The sequence below is a fragment of the Ceratosolen solmsi genome, unplaced genomic scaffold (genome assembly GCF_000503995.2).
Source record: "Ceratosolen solmsi marchali unplaced genomic scaffold, CerSol_1.0 scaffold10, whole genome shotgun sequence".
In the NCBI taxonomy this organism is placed as follows: domain Eukaryota; kingdom Metazoa; phylum Arthropoda; class Insecta; order Hymenoptera; family Agaonidae; genus Ceratosolen; species Ceratosolen solmsi.
In genome coordinates this window covers 4,568,670-4,594,280 of record NW_011948412.1, presented here as the reverse complement: position 1 = coordinate 4,594,280, position 25,611 = coordinate 4,568,670, and the positions used below count along the sequence as shown (strand labels likewise).

General features: G+C 40.2%; 1 protein-coding gene across 1 annotated transcript; it reads right to left on the bottom strand.

Moving 5' to 3' along the window:
* Window positions 1-1,240: 1,240 nt before the first annotated feature.
* ninaC (STKc_myosinIII_N_like and MYSc_Myo21 domain-containing protein ninaC) lies at window positions 1,241-23,808 on the bottom strand. The gene is made up of 21 exons (XM_011502265.1): window positions 23,580-23,808; window positions 22,798-22,976; window positions 17,877-17,981; window positions 13,266-13,654; window positions 12,723-12,813; window positions 12,271-12,552; window positions 11,321-11,509; window positions 10,622-10,821; window positions 9,482-10,039; window positions 9,258-9,399; window positions 8,149-8,643; window positions 6,685-6,974; window positions 6,115-6,386; window positions 5,747-5,866; window positions 5,331-5,515; window positions 4,718-4,932; window positions 3,737-3,834; window positions 2,636-2,874; window positions 2,258-2,457; window positions 2,096-2,180; window positions 1,241-1,623 (listed from the first exon to the last, which is right to left on the bottom strand). Exons 1-21 carry the CDS (start codon window positions 23,806-23,808, stop codon window positions 1,312-1,314), a joined length of 4,875 nt encoding a protein of 1,624 aa, XP_011500567.1. The 3' UTR covers window positions 1,241-1,311.
* Between the last annotated feature and the right edge of the window lie 1,803 nt (window positions 23,809-25,611).

Below are 25,611 nucleotides of genomic sequence, written 5' to 3'. Positions count from 1 at the left end.
AAGATAAAAATGTAAAATTATGTTAATTCGTTAAAATTAATATATTATATAATGCACATTGTCGAGCACTTACATTATTAAGATAATTAAGTGATTGCAGTATTTTTATGTGTAAATAAATTATTATACGATATTTGTAATTAATAAATAAAATATTGTTTTTTTATTATTGTACTTTTGTGTTTTTTATTATAGTTTTTATTGTACGTTCTATCTAATTATCTAATATCTCATAACGTATGTAAAATATAAAATATCTAGAAAATCGAGATTATACTAGGGAACAAACGACAAAAGCTTTCTATCTTTCTTTTTGTCGTATCGAAGCACGTATGAACAAAAAAACAAGGAATGAGTTAAAAATATAATGTTGTTGTTCTCAGAGGGGATAACAGTTGTACTTCATCATACCATTAATTGCGTCAGCTATAATTTTTATTTAAAGATACAGTTTAATAACAATTACAGGATTTTTTAGTTTCAGTATATTATTGCTAATATTTAAATAAGACTCAATTATTTAGTTTATTATTATTATAAACTTAAAGCATAAATACATGATTTTTCCATTCGTAATATTATATTAGTTTGGAAATTATGTATTATTATGGTTATGTAATACGTGTTGGGCAATTGCTATAAATACATGGATATTAATGGGAAAATGATTCTATAAAATTGTAAGAAATTAAAGCATTCTAATATGGTTTTTTTTTTCTTTTTTCTTTTAATCAACGGCTACAATTACTTTATCAAGTTTCATTGATATTTAACGATATTATTTTAATTGAACTTTCGCTATTATAATTTATAATTATGACGAACAATGAATGCAGCTTAAACATAAAAGTCAACGTTCATTGTCGATTAAATTAACCATAGACATTACACGCTAATAATAAAATTCGACATCGTCCTTAATTATTGGAGAAAATAATTTATGAGTTTTCTAAAGCTTTTATTAAATATATTTAATAGATATAATCGTATATTGAATGCAATAAAGAAATGATAGTTGTAAATCAAATTGACAAAAATGTCCAATCGAGGATAACGAGAACTTTTTTAAATATCGTATGCTGTAGAATGAAGTGTTATTTAAGAGAGACCGGGTGTGCTGTCGTCGTGTGATGTGGTGTGACGTGGTGTGATGTGGTTTGGCGTGGTGTGGTACGGTGTGGTACGGTGTGGTACGGTGTGGTACGGTTTGGTACGGTGCGGTACGGTGTGGTATGGTGTTGTATGGTGTGGTATGGTGCGATGATAATGCGCGAGTGAGCGTTAGCACGTGTGTTATTTGGACAAAGGTTCTTAGAGGTCAGCGACGTAGCCCTCGACGGTGATTCCGGGAGCGAGTAACGTGGTGACGCTTGCTACAGCCACGGTCTCATTACCGTCGCTCCAGGCTCTTTCCCGGCCGTACTTCTCAGACATTCGTACCATCTCATTTGGACTCCATTCGGGTGACACGGATTTGTTGCCGTTGCTGCTGTACACGACATTCGACTCGGGCGTGGCCTTGCGAGCCGAGTGGAAGCCCGAGGACTCGGACGAGCCATAAGCGTCGAACACTGGAGTGCGTTTCATCGAATTACGCTGGTGTGTCGTCTTACGCAGCATCGCCTGCATGAACAATTGGCGCTCTATTACTTTATATTTCATTATTGGTGATTTTGAAAGAGTTGGTTTTGCGTCAATTAAGATTCAAATTACATTGCCAATTTATCATCGATAATGCACGAAGGTGACGATCAATAATAAATCAGGTCAATTTTCTTTTCTTTTCTTTTCTTTATTCTTATTTCTTATTTCTTTTTTCTTTTTTCTTTTTTCTTTTTGTACAGGCTGCGATGGCAATAATTTATATTTCAAAACGGCCGCATGCCCATTGATTAACAATTGCTAGTAATTTTGATAGTTTAGAGATTAATTTCAGTGTCATTAAATGATAAAAGTGAGTAGTGCTTCTATCCATATTTTAAATAAATTCATTGCTATTTGTTTAATAATTTAATAACTAATGCCATTGGTCATCATTGGATATCATAGAATGACATACGATAAAAAAAAAAAAAAAAAAAAAATTTATAATTACTTGAAAATTAAAGGGAGGTTCATCTCCGGTGTCGTCATTGTTATTCTGTTGTCCAATCATTCGTAGTTCATGAATTGGGTTGACGCTGATTAACATTAACAGCATTATTTTTATCGAATAAAATCCACACGCAACAAGTTAATAATAAAAATAAGATGTTACCGTTGGTAATTAAAAGTGTTACTGTTAATCCTATCTTCCGTGGCCCAATTATCATTTGTCTCATTTTTATTTCTAGCTGTACTATTGTAGTTGCTATAATTTCGAGTCTGAGTCGGTTGTAATTGCACTTTATTTACTGGGATTGGAGGCGGTGGTACTTTCTTTCTAGAGCCGGTGTGTCCAACTTTATTATAATTATTCTAAAAAAAATCATGAAATCGATTTATTGAATCACTGACTTTTAAAGGATAGCTTCGTGCTAATAATATCGTGTGCACGTTATTAGGGAAAGGAAGACATTAATAATTTAGAGATTTCGAGCACCTTTTGAAATTTTCAACTCAAGGAGCTCGATAAAGAGCGAAATAAATAACTTACTGAGCGAGAAGTATGAGCGTTAGCTGGTTGTACGGGGTTACGGCCGTCGATTGGTGGCTGAAAACTGGAAATGGCTCTGGACTGGGCTTGGGCTTGGGCTTGGGCTTGGACTTCTGCCGGAGGGCATCGGACTGGGACACTGGGGTCCCTGGAAAATGGAGTGTTGATAAGACTTTGATCCCCGGCGCTCGCTGTGTTTATAGCGCGATGGGGGGAGTTGGTCGTTTGGCATTGGACATCTGAAATATAAGAGTCATATTATGGAGAAAGGGTTTGACGCAATCTGACTGCTCTTTAACTGCCTATCTCCTCGAGCTTCTTGCTTATTTAATTATCATTCTTGAGCTTATTTAGTTTATTTTGTTTTATTTTATTTTATTTTTTAATCCAGTGCCACGAGTAATAATAATGGGGAGCGCTTAAGCTGATAAGGAGATGAGATATGATAAAAGAGATGCGTATGGAAATACGATCAGAGGTATGAACGACAAAAGGCAACACGAGCGTGGATTAACTCTAGTTTAATATAATTATCTATTGAATGGGGAATTTATTGTAACGCTTGTGCCAATGTTTACTTTTATGTTACATTAATTAATTAATTGGACATAATTCACATAATACTCGTTACTCGCAGTAAACAACAACAAACAAAATTTATTTAATTTAATAACACATAGTTTATCAGACAATTAACAATAAAATTACTAAATTACTAAATTATTAAAATTACGATATTTGCGTTGTGCATATGAATAATGCAAACATATTTCGTGCTTAGTGACGGATAACAAAATAAAACTCATTCCAACGATCGGATCCAACATTGATAAGCAACGATAACTAAATTAAATTGAAAATAGTACGCAGAGTAGTGGCACAAGCCAATTCAGCAACTAAATGGTATAAAATACTTTATAAAAATTTATCAGTAGTATCCAAATTAGGCAATTAAAGTTGTCGACCGATGGCTGATTATTGTATTATATTGTTTTGAACGCCAAGGTCCCCCCCCCCCTCCCTCCCCCATCCCCCATCCCCATTAGCTTATCGAACGTTGGCCATGCTCTAGGAGGACGCTGCTAAAGGAATGATAGGCACCTTTCTTGTTCCGTCTGATGTTTCCCCAAATGGTTTGTCTCCGCAATGGCTCATCCCAATTTTCTTGCTCGTCATCTGACACCGAAGACGTTATGGATCTGCAGAATGCATTTTCAGGGTAAAGCCAGAAATGCCGGTTACGTTCCGATGTTTTTTCCTCGTATTGTTTTTTTTTTTTTTTGTTTTTTTTGTTTTGTTTTTGTTGTTGTTGTTGTTATTATTATTCTCGGGCGAATGAAAGCAAACAGAAATACGTATGTACATATGTGCGATGAAATCAGCTGTTAATGGATGCCATTGCTCGATTGTACGTTTTAAAGATTAAATTTGTTGAAAGATCATATGTAATGCTCGTTTCGAAATTCTTACATTTGTCAAAATAGTTAAAATAATAACAATAATAATAATAATAACAATAATAATAATAAAGAAATAAAAAAAAATAAAAAAATAAAAAAAAAAAACATAAGATACATGTATGAGTGAATGCTAAGATAGGACAGCTGGCTTTAGGGATTTTTCACGATTAAGGTTCTCAATAAGTATTTTTCTATTATATCGAAGTAATAATAATCTTGAGCTTCGCTTAGTCTCAACATTGAGCTAACATGTCAAGCTTTATTTCAAAGTTTGTAATTTTTATCTCGTTAATTATATACGATTCTTTTAAGCGTATTGCAATAGAATGCTTTCGTATAAAATTTCTCGCACGCGAAACCACATCCACCAAGCATTAAAGATTGTTAAACGAGGTTAATCAGTCAATACAGAGTCGACGCATTATAAAATGAATGGATGGAAGAATTTTTGCATATCATTTTTCATCACCATATGAGAATTAATCATTAAAAAAAAATAAAAAAAAATAAAAAAAAAAAATAGACATATATTCTTCCAAATCGTTCATTAACTAATGTTCGGCTAATTACTTATTAACGATACTAATCGATAAATATTATAATCTGCGTGAGCGAGACTTACCCTTGTCTCCTACGTGCTTTGGATGGATCGTGCATATGACTGGTGTCGTAAAATGGTAGCTCGGTATGAAAATTGAAGGGGAGCTTGTGAACAGTTAATAGTGGGGCAGGACCGAGGAAGGCGTCGGGGTTCTCGTGTGGATCGATCCTTTCTAGGGGCACTCGCTCATTGCTCATCTGCAGAGCCCCCACTGTCGCCTGATTGTATAGATGGACCTGGCAATCGAATAAAAGTCCAAGGATAATCGCCGGAGCTTGCAAAAGGTTCGCTAGTGTCTCTGTCTTGACAGTTTTTTCAATTACGCCCTGACTCAAAGCCACCGGTTTGTTATTTTTGCCGAAACGAACATCGAATTTGCTCGCATTCAGCGATATCGATGGGCCTTGACGAGGACAACTACTTAATAATAATACTAACACACTACCGTATCTCAACCGCTCAATTCGACCATGCGAGTTACAATTATCGCACAAATAACCACCGGCTTATTATTACGCTTTTTAATGTAATTACTCAATACTCTACTGTCCGTATGGGAATCTGCAGTCGAACGAATTAAATGAAACAACAAACAACATACCGCGAAATAAATGTGTCGGGCAATCGATCTTACTTGCTGGCAAAATTGGACCAGATCTTGATAACGGGCTGCACGGTAGTGTAGGAGGACTTGGAATATAGTCTTTGATCTCCACTTGCTGCAATAAAATCTCATCATGTCCATCGTATTCTGATCCCAATTCGGATCCTTCGACAGAAGGGTTCCGGTTTCTTTCCGGACTTGATGACCTCTGTACGCTGTTTAAAACAAAACAAAGCAAACGAAAAAAAAAAAAAAAAACAATCAAAACAAAACAAAACAAATGAAGATTTTGCGATAAGGGGCGCTTTGTCATTAAACGCAAAACGACGAAACTGTCCGATGTAGCCTATTAACAAGGTGCGATAGAGGCTCGACAAACGGAGAAATTATCGCTTATAAATTCATGAAAATTACCAAACTATGCAATCCAATTGATAAAGTTATACCTTTTTGTAGAACTAGAGCTGCTTCTTCTTGAGACATGTCCTGCATTATCTCCGTACTCGTGCTCGACTTCTCCGACTTGGGTCTTTGGCTTGAATCTGGTTTCGTCGGTACTTTCTTCACTGAAACATTTCCCGTTAGCTTCGGGACGATTAAAGTAGAAAGCAAACAAAAAATAAACAGAGAAACATCTATACTGTGTACAAAGACAAAAAAAAAAAAAAACAAGAACAAAAAAACAAGAACAAAAAAAAAAAAAAAACGTTATCGTGGCAAAATTAACACGAGTGCATAATGATCGTAAGAGACGATAGTTAAGATTTTCATTATACTGTATGTGTATATGCGCGCGTATTCTACGTATACCAACCAGCTTCCTTGTCCTGTCCGAATTTGTTTTTCGTCGACTTCATTGCGACCGTTTTACGCGCTAAGAACGCGCGGAGCATACACTGCACCTTGATGATTTTCTTCACCTGCGTCTCGTACAGACGCGACAAGTACTCTTCGTTGTAATATCTAAGGAAGACTTTGGTCCTTCCGATGAGCCATCCCTCCATTTTTAATCTAATCATCAATAGCCGGCAATTATCCTGCGTCATTTCGACATTCTCATCAAAGTCGAAGGCGAGGAATTTGTATCTAGATCAAATAAATAGAAATAGTCGATATATTAATACAGTCGCTCGTCTGCCCAAAGCAACTTAAGGGGCGGCTATTTTAAAGTAAAAAAACAAAAAAAAAAAAAAAAAAAAAAAAAAAAAAAAAAAAAAAGTCAAGCAACTCAAGGAAAAGGTCAACAAGATTTATTATAAAACGTGAACGGTATATTAAAATGAAGCTTTTAATTGCAACAAAGAAGTCACTTCGAGGGAAGAGGGCGAATTTATAGGCATATAATATACATTAGATCCTTGATATGAATATCCGAGGGACCAACCGTCGCAAGAATTCCTGGAAGGATATCCTGCAGGGATAGCCCTTCTGCCTGGCTCTGGCGGTATCTAAGACGGCCAGCGCGCGGATCTGTTGTCTTACTACCTCCCTGTAGAAGCCGCGGGGCGTGCCCTCCAAGTCCGACCGGATGCACCTGACGAAGTGTGTGCCCCCACCGGCGGCGCCCACCGACAGATTCTTCAGGATCTCGAGGCTCGAGGCGCGGAAAGTCGCCGCGTACGTACGTATCTTTCGTGTCTGCGAGTACTGTCCTCGGGAGGCGGTGTTGTATTTCTGAAAATTGAGAGATCCTCCGGTTTGATATGCGCCATTTATCAGGTATGTAGCCCATTATGGTGGACGATTTAGGAAAATAGGGTTATCGAGCCTATCTTTGCGTCGTCGCAATATGGCCGCGCCATTTAAAAAAGTCAATTTTCGTTGATTGGTCATGGATTGGGGAAAGGGAGGGCCGCACCCGCGCCGGCTCTTGACAAATACGCTCGCTGATGATCGAAAGGGAAACTTGCGAAGCGATCTCGAGTGACGATCCATCGGCTATCTCGTTTGTACTGTCTATCGATAAGATAAATTGTTATTACAATTCACTTGTTAATAATGCACATTATTCTCCAAGACTTTTTAAAGTTAAAATATTTAAGATTAAGATTAAGATATAAATCTATATGAGAATATAGATCAAGAACATAGCCGTATCAAGAGCAAAAAGAAAAGCGAAGCAAACAAAAAACAAAAAACAAAATAAAAAACAAAAAACAAAAAACAAAAAACAAAAAACAAAAAACAAAAAACAAAAAAAACAAAAAAACAAAAGAGAAAAAAGAAAAAAAATAAAATAAAAAAGAAAAGCGCTCGCTCGTTCGTAATGCCAAAGGACGGATAAGATAGCGTTCTTAGTAAGATTCCTCTTTCTGCTTTCTGCACGAAGCTGACTGCAGTGAAACAGCGTGCACGTGTACATTCTATTTAAAGTAATCAGAAAAGGTAAAATTCAAGAAGGGCATAAAAAGTCAAACTTGTCGGCGAATATTTTTCAGCCAAATGACTTTGAATTTCCAAGCTTAAGCTTAGGCTTTATTAAAATTAAAAGCTACTTACTTGGCTACAGGTTAGCTTTACCGACCGGCACACAGGGCAGCCGATAAAACACCGAGGCTCGAACGAAGAAAATCGACTCTGAATGCACATTCATTGTAAATCCTTTTTCATTCCTATGATGTTTCGTTATTGTCATTGTGTGCGTGCGTGTGCGTGTGGGCGTGGGGGGGGGGGGGTGGGGGTTTTTTTTTTTTTTTTTTTTTTTTCATTTCATTGGATCTTTTTGTATTTTTAAGCGATTTACCAGTCCCTTCATGTTCGCGCACTTGTTTATTAATGAACGCGGCGCCTTAATAAACTCGGTTATCTTAAGCTTTCGGCTCGATAAGAACTTTAAGCGAGAACTTACCCGCAAATTGGTGGTCTGCTCGGATTGAAGAAGCGCGGCCCCCCATTTGCTCTTTGCCGTCCTCCTGTTCTGCTGCTGCTGCTTGTTCTTATCTTTGGGGCTGTCCCGCGAGAGGATGGTAAGGGCGCCGCCCTTGGTCAGCTTGTTAGTGAAGAGCTCGCTGACGGTCGCTTGGCTCGACAGTCGCAGCGTCTCGATCATCTCCGGCGGCACAAAGTCCCGGGTCTTCTCCGCAATTTCGTTCGCGTCGTACAAGAGTTTGCCCGTGTAGTGGGCGACCGCGAACTCGTGCTCGCTCTGGATGTTCACGTGGGTGCTATCGGCCTTGCGATTGCTCACGCGATCGAATATGTAGGCGGTATCCTGGAGTTGTCGGGCCGCCTCGTCCAGGATGAAGAACAGCCCGTCGTCTTTGGCCATCAGCTGATCGACCGCTTGTTTATTGTCGTAGAAATGAAAGCGCTCGATCGGTATCTCCTCTTCCTCTTGCTCTTGCTGTGACCGGCAATTTTAATTAGATTTAATAAGAGTTGAAAAATATTGTGCCATGCCGTGTTCAACGATCGCTGGTAAATTTCACATTTACGAGCTTTGAAAGAGATCGCCCTCGAGCCCTCGAGCCACTATTTAATTTACTTTACCCACATTAGTAGCTCGTTAAATTTTATCACTAAGCAAACAATGTGATTGGGGTTTATTGAAAACAGAAAAAAAGGGAAACTCGGACACAATGTTAAATAAACAAATCCCTCTTGAACATTGTTTTATTGTATGGAGATAAGATATTCTTTTCCCAATGGTTAATTAATACGTGCGTTGATAGCGTGCTGAGCGGAGTTTTTTTTTTAGTTTTTTTATTTATGTTTTTTTTTTTTCTTCTCTATTTATTTATTTGTTTCTTTATTATATATTAAACATTGTCAAATATGTTTGCAAACGATTGGCTACTAATCATTCGAGCGTTTAATTGCATTTTTCGTAGTGCCATTTATATGATTATTAGTTCCTCGTGTCTACTCCCTCCCCCTCTCCCTCTACCTCCGCCATCCCCGCCCCCTCCCCCCTCCGCCGTCGCCACCGCCGCCGCCGCCGCGCACTCGTACACTCACCATTTCCCAAACGAATATACGTTGATTATAATGGCACTGCAGTTGCTCGTTCATAGTGTTAACGACGAGTTGCTCGAGCTTATTCTTTGAAAAGCACTCGAATCCAAACAAATCCAAGATATTGATAAGGAATTTGTCTCCACTGTAAAAGTAAACAAGAGAGATTAATAGGGTCCAAAGGATTGCGAAGGGGGGTGATAGGAGGAATTACGTAAGTTACGTACAACAAGGTGCGCGAGACGCTGAATTTCTCATTAATTTGATTGACAATCCAATCGACCAGTCGCTGATAAATTGTGTTAGCGAGCACGTCGCGGGCTTCTTTGGCCTCGTCGCAGTTATTTCGCCGCCTCACCGCCGTTCCCTTCTTAATTACGCAATAGTTGCAAAGCGACCAGGTGAACTTTTTCAGATCGACGTTGAGGAGCTCGGCGACGGACTTGGCCGTCTCGATGTTGTGGACCTCGGCCTCGCCACCATTGCCCTCGATGAACCTCACGTCACCGAGGTTGAGGATCGCGGCGAGCGTCCGCCATATCGTCTCGCAGTGCTCCTCGAGCTCGAGGGCTTTGAGGCACTCCTTGACGTGCTCGAACTTGCGGGCGTTCCCGTACGGGTCGTTGCGTACCTTGAACGAGCGCTTCCGCCCGGATATCGATTCGGATTCGTAGACGCGCAGGTAGCGCATCCGTCGGCCCTGCGGAAGTAAATATTGACGCAGATTTCCCGCTGCCTCCAAGCCATCGTAAAAGTAATAGAAGATGTGGAAATTCGACTGGTTTCTACAGTTGATGCACACAAAGACCTTTCGTTAATGCGATGCTCCTTTACAAAGTTCTTCGTCATTCGAAACATTCGAGCTAAATACCATCGAAATCGGACCCTTACCTACCTCCCTCCCCCCTCCCATCGCCATACATCCCGAATGATTATTAAATAAATATTTCATAAGCGGCATACAAATATACATTTGATTTTAGGTGGACATTTACTCGCGATATGTCCTTATGTTGCCGTATTATAAACGCATTTCGGACTACTCGAATGTTTCATTGGCTATAAATTTGTTATAATTGATTTAACTCTCATCGTTTACGTGAAATGATGATTTGGTTAAGGGCTCGAGTTGTCGTTAACAGTGCTTCGTGATCGTGACATTAAAAAAAAAAAAAAAAAAAAAAAAAAAAAAAAACCAACCAAAAACAAAAACAAAAAAAAATAAAAAAAAAAATAAAACAACAACAACAAAAAATTTCACATAATTTAATAAGTGGAATGGTAATCGGCACCTCGAGATTGCCCGAGACACGAGTGGATCGAATAACGTTGAATTGTTTTACCATCTTAGGCATATTATACTTTACCTATCTCTTGTAGAGACACGGAACTTTTCCAACTGATAAACCCAAAATATGGCACCCGATGCCTTACCGGAAGATCCATAGGTCGTTTGAATTTGATTAACGCACCTCGTCGAATTTATATTCAATGGTGTGGCTGCATTGGTAAACGAGTGTAACAGATCCATGGCCTTTATAACTCTTGCCCCAATGTCTTTTAAACTCTACGCAAAGCCGAAGATCAATCAGTAAGTTAAAATCATAAATATAACAAAGACTACGAAGATAATAAGAATAATAAGAGATGCAGCGATATTATTGACAAAGTCATGTGAATTATGGTTGCATGGGCAATTTGAGCGGGCGTTGCTCGCATTGATACATTAATTATTAACAATAGCCAAGTTTATTAACAATCGAGTAGACTTTACATATCCGATTATTTTACATATCCGATGAAAATTTACAAAATATAGCACAATTTTGAAAATGGTATAACTATAATAATACGTGTAATAGTGCATTGTGTACACAACATAATTGGCTCGTCCATTAAGCGCTTATACGTCATGAAACGTATGTAATCTCGTAAATATAAAATGCTAGCAATTAGGGAAAATGAAATGGAAATAATAAAGGACGTATCGCTTATTAGTTTGGACGCACTGTACTATATCGTTGTATCGTTACTATAAAACTCCAAGTCCCATGCAGGACACATACCTTTCCGAGGTACATGAGATGCTCCATGAGGTGCATCATGTTTGTGGTTTTGCCGGAGTTGCTCTCGCCGGCGAATAAAATGTGCTGCGGTTCCTCGTGATGGAGGACATTCTGGTAGGCGCTGTCGGCGATCGAGTATATATGAGGCGAATTATCCGAGCGAGATTTGTTCTGATACTTGGCATGGTACTGCAATAATATTGCCTCGGAATTAGTGTTGAAACGACGTCGACTAACTTTCAGACTTACTTTCGAAGATTAATGCCGAAGATTAAGACTTATTGAATACTTGTTAGTTATTTTATTTTACTGTTTCTTACTTTACTTTAGTTCACTGTTTCTTACTTATTTAATATTTAGTCACGTAAATGTTATGAAGCTTTTGACATTTAGAGGCAAATCCGAGATTTTTCATGGTTAAATTGCCGTATTTATTGGCCGCTTGACCGGCCTTGACGGCTTAACAATAGAGATCAAATCCAACTTTCGTTATTGGTATTTGACGGTCGTTATTAGAAGCATTGATGTTGCACGGAAAATGACAGGATATCGAGCCGCAGATGAAAGTCGAACGCCATGATTGTTACGAAGATACCTTGGCGAGTTCACCAAGCGACAAAAGTAAGTTGTTCACTTGACTCTCACGATGGTCGTAATTCCCGTCGCTCCGTTAGTCCCCGTATTAATGGAATAGTTAACTTACCAATCACGAATAACAATTTTGCGAGATGCGAACCGACGTCGTTCGACGTAAACGAGGTAAACCACATCTATATCCTTTGTTAATTAGAGGATCCCGAAGAAATTCGTACAAGCGAATAAGCATTGAATTTTTTTAAAAGTCGAACACCGACGCTAACTCGTACTTATCGCATTATCAATATCATTGAAAAAGCTGGCACTGTCGCCAATGGAAATGGGAATTACCGAACGGCCATCCCAAGACTTACGCATGGCCCGTAAATGTCCTGATCCTCGTTCGGATTCAGTATGAGAAGTACGTCGCCGACGAACGTGTGAAAGGAGCCGGTTCGTAGTCGTTCCTGCAGTTCGTCGAGTATGCGGTCCTCCGTCAGCACCTCCAAGGCCGCCAGATCCTCCTGGTGCATTCGCTCGGGCGGCTGAGTCTGATGGCTCTTCAGGTAGCCCTTTCTCACGATAAACTCTGGCTTCTTCAGCTTCTTGCCCTTCTCGCTCGTGCTCAGTACCAGCGACTTTATCTCCTGCGTCAGCTAAAAGCGGCATTACTTTTATCTCGTTCGCGCTCCCGGTGGGTGGTGGTGGTGGTGGTCGTGGACGATGCTCATCACCGCCCCCCCCCCCCCCCACCCACCCACCCACCCACCCACCAACCCACCTTGATCAACGGATTTTGTAGATTCGCGGAGGAGCCAGTACTTACCGGATAGTCGTTCTCTGGTAGCTCCGAGAGAAACGGATGCTCCACGATTTCCGCAATGCAAGGACGATTATCTGGATTTTTTTCCAAGCACCTTCAATATAATGACCATATATTTTATTTGGTTATCCTCTCGGATTGCATTTTAACGGCAAGACGTGCGAGGTCAAGAGGTTCAAGGAGGCAAAAGACTTATAAAGCGCTTGTTAATCTCGATCGACAAATTGTTTAGAGCTTGAACTTTCTTCAAGCCGTAAACGTAAGCATAAAATGCTAAATGTTAATTCGATTAGACAGGCAATTTTCTACGTCATCATAGTAAACGAAGCATCGTATTACTTTCTTAGAACGCCTTATTGTGAAAGGAATAATCCGTAAAAAAAACAAAATGAAACGTTAAAGCAAAGAGAAAATAAAAAAAATGTCTAAATGTAGCGGCGGTCGCGCGGCCGAAGAATAAATTTGAATAATGAAAGTTTAGAGTGGCCGTAAAGAGGCCACGGGCGTGTAATACACGAATAGAGCGATAATAAAGGAATACGCAACTCGGCAATGAAGTCGTTTAAGTTTTGCGACCAGTTGGCGGGCCGATAAAGGGTCGGCGGTGGGTTGCGCACGATCTGGAAGAGGGCCCGGGTGGGATGCATGTCCTCGAAGGGCGGCTTGCCGTCGGCGAGCTCGATCGCGGTGATGCCGATCGCCCAGACGTCGGCTCGGCTCCCGTAACCAGGACCGTGCTCGCTCTTGCTCGTCACCACCTCCGGGGCCATCCAATTCGGCGAGCCGATGCACGTCTGCCGTCTGCCGGCCTCGCCCTTGATAATGCGCGCGAGGCCAAAGTCCACTAGCCTCACCTCGCCCTCCTTCGTCAGCATTATGTTGCTCGCGCGGATGTCACGGTGCAGCACGTTGTTCTCATGAAGGTGCATAACCGCCTATCCAGTGGAATTAGATCATTGCGCGCAATAAGTTTTCGGCATTGTCGTAAGGCAATTGAGCGCGCTTGGGATTTGGGACTCGGGGCCCTGTATTTGCCTGGATTTGGCTTAATAACTAATTAAGCTCGGAGTTGAGATTAAATCCTGGCAATTAGCGAGGACTCGTGTGCACGAGCTACAGGACTAACGTCGCTTCGAGACTTCATTAAAACTCCCACTGCTCTCGCCCGCCGAGCGCTAATCCCTAATTGACTTATAATTCAGGCCCCTAAAGGCGCGAACGCATCTAGTCGCTCGTGCGCACGACTCCTAGTCTCGCTCTCCCCTCTAAACCCCAATCCTGGCTCCGGCACCTATGCCCCGACCCCGACCACAGCTTCCACTCAAAACTCAAAAGTCTAAAGATACTCGACTGTTTTTCGAAAATCGTAAAAGCCAATGGGAACCGCTCGCGCGCATTCCTCGTCGTCGAAAAGAACACCGAGCGTCGCCCATACTTATTAACTCCCCCTTACCTCACCATTCCCATCTACTACCACCGTCACCACTACCGCCATTATTACCACCATCACTCCAATAACCCCTTCCGCCCGGTCGGCCGTCCTTCCTCCTCCAGTCCCCGTCCCGTGCACTCTCATCGTTAGGCGAATTTGGCGCGCGCGCAGTCGTATAAGTCGCCTTAAATAGCGGTGCGCGCGCGCACGACTGGACCAGAGGCGCGGGAGAAGAAGGCCCCTGGAATTCGCGGCGGAAGATGCGCTGCGGCCCGAGCGCAATCACTTTTATAGATTTACTGCAAATTGAACGATCTATAACTCGCGGCCGGCCAAAGCTCCGTCCAGCCTCCATTCTTATGGTCTTAACGCGCGTAACGAGCGCTGCCCCTCGGCGAATCCAATCGAATGAAGCTTACGACGTCCGTCGTAATCGTATGCTTTTATTTTGCTTTATCGGCGAGTTAATAATAAATACGACGGCTTTTCCGGCTGCGCTTTCCCAATTTCTCGAAGATTTTTACGAGACACAGAACGTGCGGCTCTTATTCATTCACGCGATATCGTGACAATTGTTACGTTCTTTCGTACGCGTGTCGAGTTCAATAAGCGAAACGCTTTTTAATTAGTAATAACACGGTGGAATACTTCGATAAGTAGTTACTTTAACACGAGTAATGTCATTATTGCGCATACCTAGTGATTACACTTGATTACCGGCTATTGGGCATTGGACGTAAGTTAGTGTCTTATTATCTCTTGCGGTTGTGTGGCAGTTGTGTCTTTGCGGTGACAAATGACAAATGAATATATATATATATATATATATACAGAGAGAGAGAGAGAGAGAGAGAGAGAGAGAGAGAGAATCGTTGAAAAGAAATGCTTAATCAATCGTCTTGTTCGAGGTGCTTGACCTTTCAAATACCCTTCAGAGGATGTAAATTGTAAATTGGATAAAATATGGATAATTGTAAAAATGACCGAGTCCGTAGGTATGTTTGCGGAAATGTTTAGGGGCTTTGAATAGCGACGGGAGTAGTTCATAAAGAGGCATCGTGCCTTAAGTCTTAAATTAATCATGAAAAAGGGAAGCTTGTCCGAGCCGAAAGCTTTAAGTTGTATTTTAAGAACAATCGGAGTGACCTTACGTTAAAGCGTCGGGGCACGCTTTATTCTTTGTCGAGGGACGTGTCGGAGTGCGGAGTCTGAAAAACGGAGAGTTCGGTAGATGCGCGATAAATAAAAATGAGGCGCGGGAACGTATTGGGATAATCGAGTGTTTGCAAAAATCTGTGATAAATTAAGCGTGAGCCTGCGCGGAATGGAAAGCCGCGTCTCGGTTTTGTTTCACGTTGAAGCAAGGACGGGCAAAATAAGGCAAAAGAATAAGCAAGAGCAGTAGGGGGACGCGGCGATGGAGAAAGAGGAGGAAAAGGAGGAAGAGGAGAAAATAGAAGAAGAAGATAAAGAAGAAGAAGAAGAAGAAGAAGAAGTAGAAGGAGAAGAAGGAGAAGAAGAAGAAGAAGAAGGAGAAGAAGGAGAAGAAGGAGAAGAAGAAGAAGAAGAAGGAGAAGAAGGAGAAGAAGGAGAAGAAGAAGAAGAAGAAGGAGAAGAAGGAGAAGAAGGAGAAGAAGAAGAAGAAGAAGGAGAAGAAGGAGAAGAAGGAGAAGAAGAAGAAGAAGAAGAAGAGAAGAAGAATAAGATGATGATGAAGAAGATGAAGAAGAAGATGGTAAAGATGATGATGAGGACGATGACGACGACGACGACAACGACGATGATGATGATGACGATGAAGACGAAGAAGAAAATGAAGATGAAGTACAAGACGAAGAAGAAGAAGAAGAAGAAGAAGAAGAAAAAGACAAAGTAGAAGGGCGTACGTGGCGTAAGGAGTGAGATAGCAGCGAGTTACCATCGCGAGGCATTTATTTCGCGTGTAATTTGCTGGCATTAAACGTCAGAGTGGCCTGATTTACCGCGAGAGTGACCGTGGACGAATCGCTACCGGGTCCATGCTCCTCGGTAAAAACGCGAAAGGTCTCGGGGGATGGCGGCCGTATCCACGGGTGCGAAAATCCCCCGAACGCTCGCGCGGCCGGTCAACCGATGATTTAGTGACAAACAGCCCGGCCCGTAAATATCGTCGCGATATGAGGAACGGAAAGAATGCCGCTCCATTATGGGCCGACACTCGTCGGGGCCCGGCCAGGATATACGGCGCGCAGACGAGATGATACGGCGGCTCGCGGTAAGTCCAGCGCCTACGTACCAAAGAGCCCGGGCCTCATTTCTCCGTCCGACTGTAACTCCGGGCCCCTTTGCTCCTTTTGCAGCCGCGGCCCCTCCGAGCCTCCGCGAACCTCCGCTTTCGCGATAAATTTCCCATGGTGGAGGGGCGGAGGGGAGGACCGCGCCATTTTTTACGCCCCAACGCGTCTAATGACCCCTCGTTTCTCATGCCCTGTATAATTGTCGACGGAGGATCGGGGCAACGACGAGGAGTCAACGACAGCACGACGTGCGACGCTACTTTCGTAACCGGGGCAGAGGGAGGGGACGGGTACACGGATCGCGAGGCTCGACGATCAGAATTTTTCCGATTAATTATAGTCACTGTTACTCGCGTGAAACCGCTCGCGTTCTGTTATTATAGCGGCTTGTGGTGCGATGATCGCTGACTCGAGGGTTAGATGAGCGTGGAAGGGGGATGGTCTCGAGAATTCGAGAGAGGTAGAAGCTACGACTGATCGGCGGCGACGTCATTAAGGGACGGGAGATTAATTACGGGGCTCTATAGTGGACACCGTGCTTGCAGAATTTATCGGTCTGAGGGATACGTCGCGAGGAAAACTTCCAACGCGTCTTTTTTCTTTTAGTCGGCCCTTGTATTCTTCGTTTTTTTTTTTTTGTTTCTTCTGTTGGTAATAATTCGATCGCGGGCCGATAAATCGATGGATATTAGATTTAATCTTAAGCTCCCAATGAAGCCCATTCGATTAATTTTTCTCTCGGCTGATCAGATTTTCGACAATGTATTTATTGGCTCGGAATCCGCTCATCCATGTATTCATTATGAATAATTTTTTAATTTTTGTACAGTTAGCCATCGGATTTTATGCTTATAAATCACTCTAACGCACACAAAGCATTTCAATTTTAAGATTTTTAATTTTCTTTTTCTCGAGCGGTCAAGGTATTTCTAGTTGGTAGTAGGTGTAGGATAGTACGCGAGGAATAATACTCGTCGTTTTAGAAGTTTCAAATTTCAGATCTCAAATTTATTATTCCACATAAATTTCTTCTTTCAGTTCGAAAAGTCTTGTATCGAGCACGTATTTCATTTGACGCATAAACCTATTTTTGTAATTGAATTAGGGACAGATAAGACGATTATATTGATTTAATTAACAAACCGAAGGCAGATTTCAAAATATTGCTTTACTTTTTATCCTTTTTATTTATTTATTTATTTTTTTTGTTTTTCTTTTTGTTTTTTTTTTTTTTGCTTTTTCAAAACAGTCGACAAATTGGTTAAGCAGTGGCGAAGAGAGGCTTCGGTGTAATTATCGAATTACAAATAACAAATTATCGAAATTACAATGAATTTACAATAAACTATATAAATTACAAATCTCGAAAAATGAAGGCGACTCGACATTTGGAATGGCAGGTGCATTTGAAAGACTCATAGTTTGAAAATAACGGCGCATTAGCCGTACCTTAATGGTCTCCCTCAATATGTAGGCAATGTGCTCCTCTCTTATTCTCTTGTCGGTTATTCGTAAGCCTTGGACGAGACTGACGACGGGGCCACCCTCGCACAACTATAAAAATAAACAATATAGAGACAGATAAATTAGTTGCAGAATACACAATTATATTTTTCGAATCTATTTGTCAATTAATCCTCCATTTTCCATTCGATTTACGAAGGCTATGCATCCCTCCCAACTCTCCCGCCATCATTATCTCCTTTCACCAGGGCATTCGCATCACCTCCTCTTCATCATATTTCATAATATTACACGATTACATTTCATCAATGGATTAAAAACAATAAGATGCAAACTAATGTACGTCGCGCAAGCTCGTTCCTCGGATTTAAAACGTGTGCCGACACTCGTGCTTGCAATCTTCCATTGACATCAACAATTGAAGCTTTCCGTGCAATTATGCCGCATGCGGAAGTAATCTGTGTCAAGCTATGAGATTAGAATTGAATCGCGGCGTTTTCGACTCGACGACGACACGACCGCGACTCGAGATTGCCCTGTTTCTGCCCAATCTTCCGTCTCTTACTCCACTGCCTTTTCAATTCCTCTCGCTCCCGTGTAATTTTCCGTCTGGCTGCGGGAATTAATTATTATAGCTTGGCGCTCGGGCCATACTTTTTTGATAATCCAATCACCGACTTGCACGCTGCGCTCGCGAGGAAGATCCGTTATTTTTCACGCCATGTTTTCCATGTCATGTTATGTAAGATTATAAGTTCGATTATTCAAAATGGTTTTACAGTCTTATTTTGAGTTAGCTGTAGCCATGTATTTTGTTGCATAAACACGTTTTTGTCCATTTTAGCCGGTTCACTTCGAAGGATATTGACAATAAATTTATAATAGATATCGTTAATCAAATCTCGCACACATATCGGAGCAAAATATTATAAGTCAATATAAAATTAGTAATCGACGGAGGAGTTTGTCATAAAGACTATGCGCACGCCTTAAGTAAACTTATCTAATGTAAGTACGTCGTTAGTGAGAAGGATATAGAAACAGATGTGCGTGTGTGCGTGTGTGTGCGCGTGTGCGCGTGTGTGCGTGCGTGTGTGTGTGTGAGGGAGTGAGAGACAGAGAGACGGACAATGAGAGACAGAAAGAGACGGCGAAGGAGATAAATCCAAGTCCGTTCATGGAGTGGAGTAATAAATTAGTTTCAGAAATCAGTAGCAATTACAAGGTGCTGATAGTGAAAGTGGCGTATGTACTGCCGTAGGCAAATTGTTAACTACGTTGTGCCTATCAACTGCAAAAAGCTGAACAATAAATACAATAAAGCTTCAGTATCCGCGACGTAAAATTAGTTTTGTCAATTTATTAGAGTATTGATTAGGATTATGCATATGAAACTGAGAGCTATTTAATTGACTACCTTATAATATAAATATACAAAGCTTTATCAAATAATTAGATAATTTAATCTTATCATTACCAGCTCCTTCATTTGGATTCTGTTAATTAGAAAAATCATAAATTAAGGAAAGAATTGCAATAGTTGGTGAATTTACGAATGCCAGTCTTACAACTACGTTACACATATATCAATATTAAATTAATGCCAAAATGCTGAAATAAAAGATTTTCAGGCTCCTATGCATTTATGGGACATCGTGGAAAGCTTTCGGATGCAGTTACATGATAACAACAGCAACAACAACGACAACTATAATAGTAATAATACATTATAATGAACATGATTTATAGGCAGTAAATTATGGTTTTACTTTCTATTTTATTAGTATCGAACGGAATTTCAGTTGATTCGAGCATGAGTTTTAAATTTACAAACGACCTGGACTTTTCTATCCAATAAATGCATTTTTATAAAATGATAAACTCTCTCTCTCTCTCTCTCTCTCTCTCTCTCTCTCTCTCTCTCTCTCGGCAAAGCAATTAGCTTATGAAAGTTTGCACAAGCTTGACATGAGCCAAAGCTAGTTAAGCTCGATTAATTGTCTAGTGGGTGAGATGAAGTTGTTACATGGTTAACAGGATTGGTTAAAGCTGCAAATCGAGTAAAAGTTGCCAAAACGAGGTTGCGAGTTTATCATATTCGCAATTATTCACAATGAAAACGTTACGACTGCTCGATAGAGTGCAGATGGATAAAGGCAGGGGCGGATAAAGTGAGAGGATGTATGTGATCGCAGCTTAGATGATGGCGGATCGTAGGCGTGGGCGTCAATCGGCGCGGTAGCCGGGGCGCATAATGTTGCATTTTGTAAGTCAATCGGGGAACGCGCGTTACGACAATGCGCCAGAGATTTATGGCCGGTGATAATTCATGTCGAGCGTTTACGCGCGTGCGTCGACGTGTGCGTGTGCGCGGCCGCGCCATTAATCGCGGTGCCGAGCGGCGAAAGTGTTTGCGGCCAAGCTCATCGTCGCAAGGACTTTATATTATCGCGTTTAGAGACTTGGTGCGATCGAGCGACTCGGCTATTGTGTTGCTCATTTTTTTTTTCCTGTTGACGGTTACTTCTGAATTGATTTGAAATTGCTCGCCGCAGTTGTACTTTCCGAATTCATTGAGTATATCGCCATCGAGGCCATTTCATAGCCGTCGCTTTCGTTTTGTTTTCTTTTTGGCTTTTTAAGTATTGTGTGTTGGTGCGCGAACATGCACTGGCAATTATTATCGATTTTGTTATTTGTAAGATAATTGAGACTGCGTGAATCGCGTTTCATAAACGGGACAAATTATTTATCCAATAATATCGTTATTTGATGTAGGACGACTGGCAAAAGTAACTATTAATTACAAAGAAAATTTCCATTCGCCACTAAATGTAAATAAAACCGCACACCGCTACCCTAGCGTTTATTATATTTCCTTAAATTTACGATCGTTTCTCAAATTTCTATAGCGTTTTGGCTATTTTTATCGTCTGATTCTATCCCTCTTTTATTTCTTAAGCCACCTCAATGAGAAATTTATAAGAGGATTATAAAATTAGCTCCTATTATTCATAAATGAATATATACTCTCTAGAATTTTGAATATTTAGATATATTTATATCTCTGTCAATGCTTGCTGATAACACTTATATATGGTCGTTATCAAAATACGGATATTAAAACATTAAAAAGGATGTAAATTACTTTCTTTTTAATTTCTGTTTCTTCTTTTATGGTTTTTGTTTTTTGTTTTTTTTTGTTTTTTTTGTTTTTTTTTTTGTTTTGTTTGGGTTTAATAATTTAATAGAGCAACGTTGACTGATATAATTGGCTCTATGAGATTATCGTCGACTAAAAATTTTCGATACGCGTAGTACATCGATCGATATAAAAATCAATGAAATATTAGAAGACGATGGAAGCAACTTCTAACGAAAGATTTTATTCCGGCGCAAAGCATTTTTCCCACGCTTAAAGATCGGCGAGAGAGGGGCGGGGGGGAGGAGGGCAAAGTGAAAATGAGAAAGAAGCTGAGATCGCGGGAACTTGACTCATCATGCTAGGCCACGGGATTCCCGCGAAATAAAATGGCGCAATCGCTGTTCGTCGACGGATTAACAATTCTCTTCGTCTCGCCTCAGCTCCCTATCCCCGTTTTTCCTCATCCACACTCAATGAATAATCGAAAGCACTTGCTTGTATCCTCTATGTCTCCATCGTCGCCCCCACGCCGCCCCTACGGCCCTTATAAGCCGAGGCGACCCACCCCGCGAGATAAGTAATAATATTTTGGTGCACCGCGGAGGTCTGCACCGTAAATTAGGCCCGGAGACGTGGCAGCGCGGGTTTCACCTGCGTATATATACCAACGAGTTTAATGATTGTTTAATGGCCGCGTGTGTCATAAATTATTCGTGTATTCGAGCGTCTCAAATGCTTGAAATTGCCTCCGGGCTGCCCCGGGTATTCTCCCTCCTCTCTCTCTCCCTCGGTCTCTCCTTCTTTCGCAAGGGATTCTTCGCGAGGGAGCTAGAGAGAGACAGAGAGAGAGAGAGAGAGAGAGTGCGTGCGTGCGCGTGCGTGTGTGCGTGTGTGTGTGTGTGTGTGATATTGAGAGACGGCGCGCCATAGTGTGGGTGGATTGCGGGAACTCTGTGTTATGGAGGCACGGCGAATGCAGCACCATATGAGTTACGACGTTGTGACGTAGCGCGCGGCGCGCAAGTGCGTTTACGGATATTTTCGCTCGTCGATAGGTGTGTTTGTGCGGCTTTTTAAGCGAGGGCCGACGATAACGATAAATTCGAGACGCGGAACAGAGGGTCGCCGCGGTTTTGTCGCTGCCGTTAACGTCCCTCCGCTCTTTATTATACACAATATACACGCGGACAGCTTAGAGGGAGAGCGGAATAAGCTCACGCGGGACCCTTCGGCCGAGCTTTTATTTGCCGTTGTTGCCGCGCGGGACCGAGTCGCCTGCGTAATATATGAAACGCGCTCTCGGCGCGTGAGAAATTACTGAAAATTGCTCAAACGGTCAGGTGATAAAATAATTTATTGGGGGGATGAAATATTGGGTATTCGCTAGTTTTTCCTTTAAGTTTTACCACATTTTCGACTCTCTCATTCGCCACACGTGACTCGTGACTCACCGATAAAATTACCAATTTATTCCATTGGGTTTGGTTTTATAGCATTGTAATTAGCGTATTTCGTAGGAAGGCAGTTAATTTTTCATTTTCATCTTTCTTAAATTCCTACAAAGTTTTGGGCTTATTCGGCTAGATTCAGCGTTGAAAACTCATAATCCGATGATCGAGGAATTTTTGTAAACGTTATGTACGATGTGACTCGTATGAATAGTGGAAGATATTAAATTTTTGCTCATTATTTTGATGGAGATAAAATTAATTGACATCATTTTTTTTTAAGTCGAGTCTGCTTAGAATGGGAATGACTCACCTCTATCACAAACCAAATTTGATCGTAGTCCGTTTTCTTGCCAGAGCGTCTTCTATAGACTCCATAGAAATCCGGTAAATTCGGGTGGGAAGAGAAGTCTCGTAAGACTCGATATTCTTCAACAATTAGCGGCTGTGTTTCCGGTGTCAATGTTTGGATTTTTATGGCAACTTTCCGACCTTGGAACACGTTAATTAATAATAATATAAATAATTTAAGGTTATGAAGCAATGTATTCGTTGCCCAGAGGAAGGCAATTTTTGCAATTCTATTCACGATTATTTTAATACGATTACACGATACAAATCGGATGCGTCATTAAGATTGTCATTAGAGAATAAAATGAGAAATCAAATTATAGTCGAAATATATAAATTTATCCCGGATGTATGTGCGCACTTACGCATACAAAGGAAATGTCATTATTTTTCAAAACCTCGTTATTCCGTGGCTCAATAGTTCAGTGGATAGAGATAATGTAAGAGCATAAGAAATACAATACAATACGGAATTATTGTCGATGCAATTACAAAAGCAAAACTTTTTATTGTTATTTTGGATCCGCGCCAAGATCTCTTTCTTAATAAGCAATTATTTACTTTGTGCTTCACGTCGAACATTAAAATTCTTCACACACGTAAGATAGGTAAGAAAATAAAAAACGACTGTCCTCGTATAATATTCATTTTCGGTAATCGACGGAGAGGATAGAGAATAGTCGCTTTGAAGGCCCTAGTGCCGCTTTATGCGCCCTCGAAAGGAATTCTTCACACGAAAATTACCCGCTTCCTCGTCGACGGCTTCGTACACGTCGCCGCAGACTCCGCTCCCGATGCAATCTCTCAGTGAGTATCTCTTGCCCGGATCTTGAATGCTGTCGAGCCGTTGGAGTTTCTCTTTACCGTGGCCACCGCCACCACCACCGCTGCTGCTTCTGTCTCTGCTGCGTTCCGGACGGTAATCCTCATCATCGTCCTCCTCTCGGACACCGCGCATCCCGTATTCGCTCATCGCGACTGACTCCCTGCAAAAGACAATTTTCTTCTTAACTCGTAGTTACTTGAGAATGTGGTGCTTTAAGGGACGGTCATAGGTCCTTCTCGAGGATTAGGACATTTTTGGAGCTCGCTTTATTTAAGCGAGTGCTTTATTTTTTATCCCCCCCCCCCCAAATATTAACCTCCAACGCTTTTACTGAAACCACTCTATTCAGTACAAGATTTTTCTTAGAGTATTTATTATTCCGAGTAATCGGGACGTATGACATGCACGTGGCAGTGATATAAATGAATTTGATGATTTTTCAAAATGATTTTCAAGCAATGTTAATTCGCGATCCTGGTGCTCGTACGGAAACTTGACTTCTCTTGCTCTTACGTAACGCTCTAAAGAATTGCTGTGGGAGTTTAACATGAATACGAAATTATACAAGCTGTTAACAAATAATGGCTTTTGTTAAAAAGGCGATTCTTTTTTTAATGACTGTAAATTAAAAAAAAGCATAAATTACTTTTAGTTCAGTATTATGACTGTATGTAATTGTTGTATGGAAGAAAAGGATGACAATAGTAAGGAACCGATTTCAAATTTACTAATTAAAGCCTTTGCTTATTATTAGTTACTAAAGTTGAAAGAGTCTGTTGATTAAAAATTTATCCTCAATTTTCGGTTTGAAATGTTCATTTAAATTTTTTCTAAGTGCAATTTCATTTAAAAAAAAAGTAGATAATCAATGTGAAAATGGTGAAAATTCTTTACACGGTACGTGATGAAATTGAATCAGAATCAATTAAACAAGAATTTTAACGCATAAGATCTATCGTACAATAATATAGATCTGAATCTATGAAAAAAAAAATTTAGTATAAATTATAAATGTAAAGTTCATCGTCTCTATTAGTCTTAGAATTAAGAAAAATTTTAATAATAATACGTTTATTGTATGCATTGGCAGTAGTTATTCTATATATTTGGAAAATTTCAGATGTATTAAGACTTTATAAAACAATTCGTTTACGAAGTATTTACAATTAAAATAATTCGAATGAAAAATTTGATTTTACAAAAGGAAATAAATAATTTTCATTCATTGATTATTTGTGAAATGTAATAAAAATCTATCGCACTTATTCGATATTTTTGGTGATTTGTATAATTACGGTTAATTGTGCTTCTGTATTAATGACAAACAGATCCACATAAAAGTACAGGTGTCAGTTATTTTCATCTCCTTTTGTAGAGTACGAAGTTATGATTTGAACGTCTTGTTTTAATTTTTACAGCTATTTTGAATTTCTTAGAGAGAAAATCAAATAATTAGTGTGTTCTCAGCCATTCCGCGTGCAGAAATCATTTCAACATCACTTATAAAGCAAAAGAAGGCAATTTTTACATTTTAAGCTTATTAATGATAATCAATTCTATTCTAAAATGTTGACAATAAGATGATCACTGTCCTTATAAATTCTAACTTATTATCATAATGTAATTAAGTATAATAAATTAGGTAACATTATATTTATAAATTGATACATTCTAATGCGTAGCGAAACATCTATATCATCTATAAATGTAATAATATGTTATTCGCTAATGACTGGTAAATAAATCAGCTCTTTCAACGAATGTTTTATCGTATAAATTAGTGAAAATCTAATTTCATAGAAAAAGTAATTAGTGTTAATTTGGAGACGAATGAGGAAAATATATGGTATTTAATATTATATATTAAGATAATTTAATATTACCACTGTTTCGAATGTTCATATAACACAGAATATAGATTTGTACTTTTCTGAAGCTATCGTTTTTATA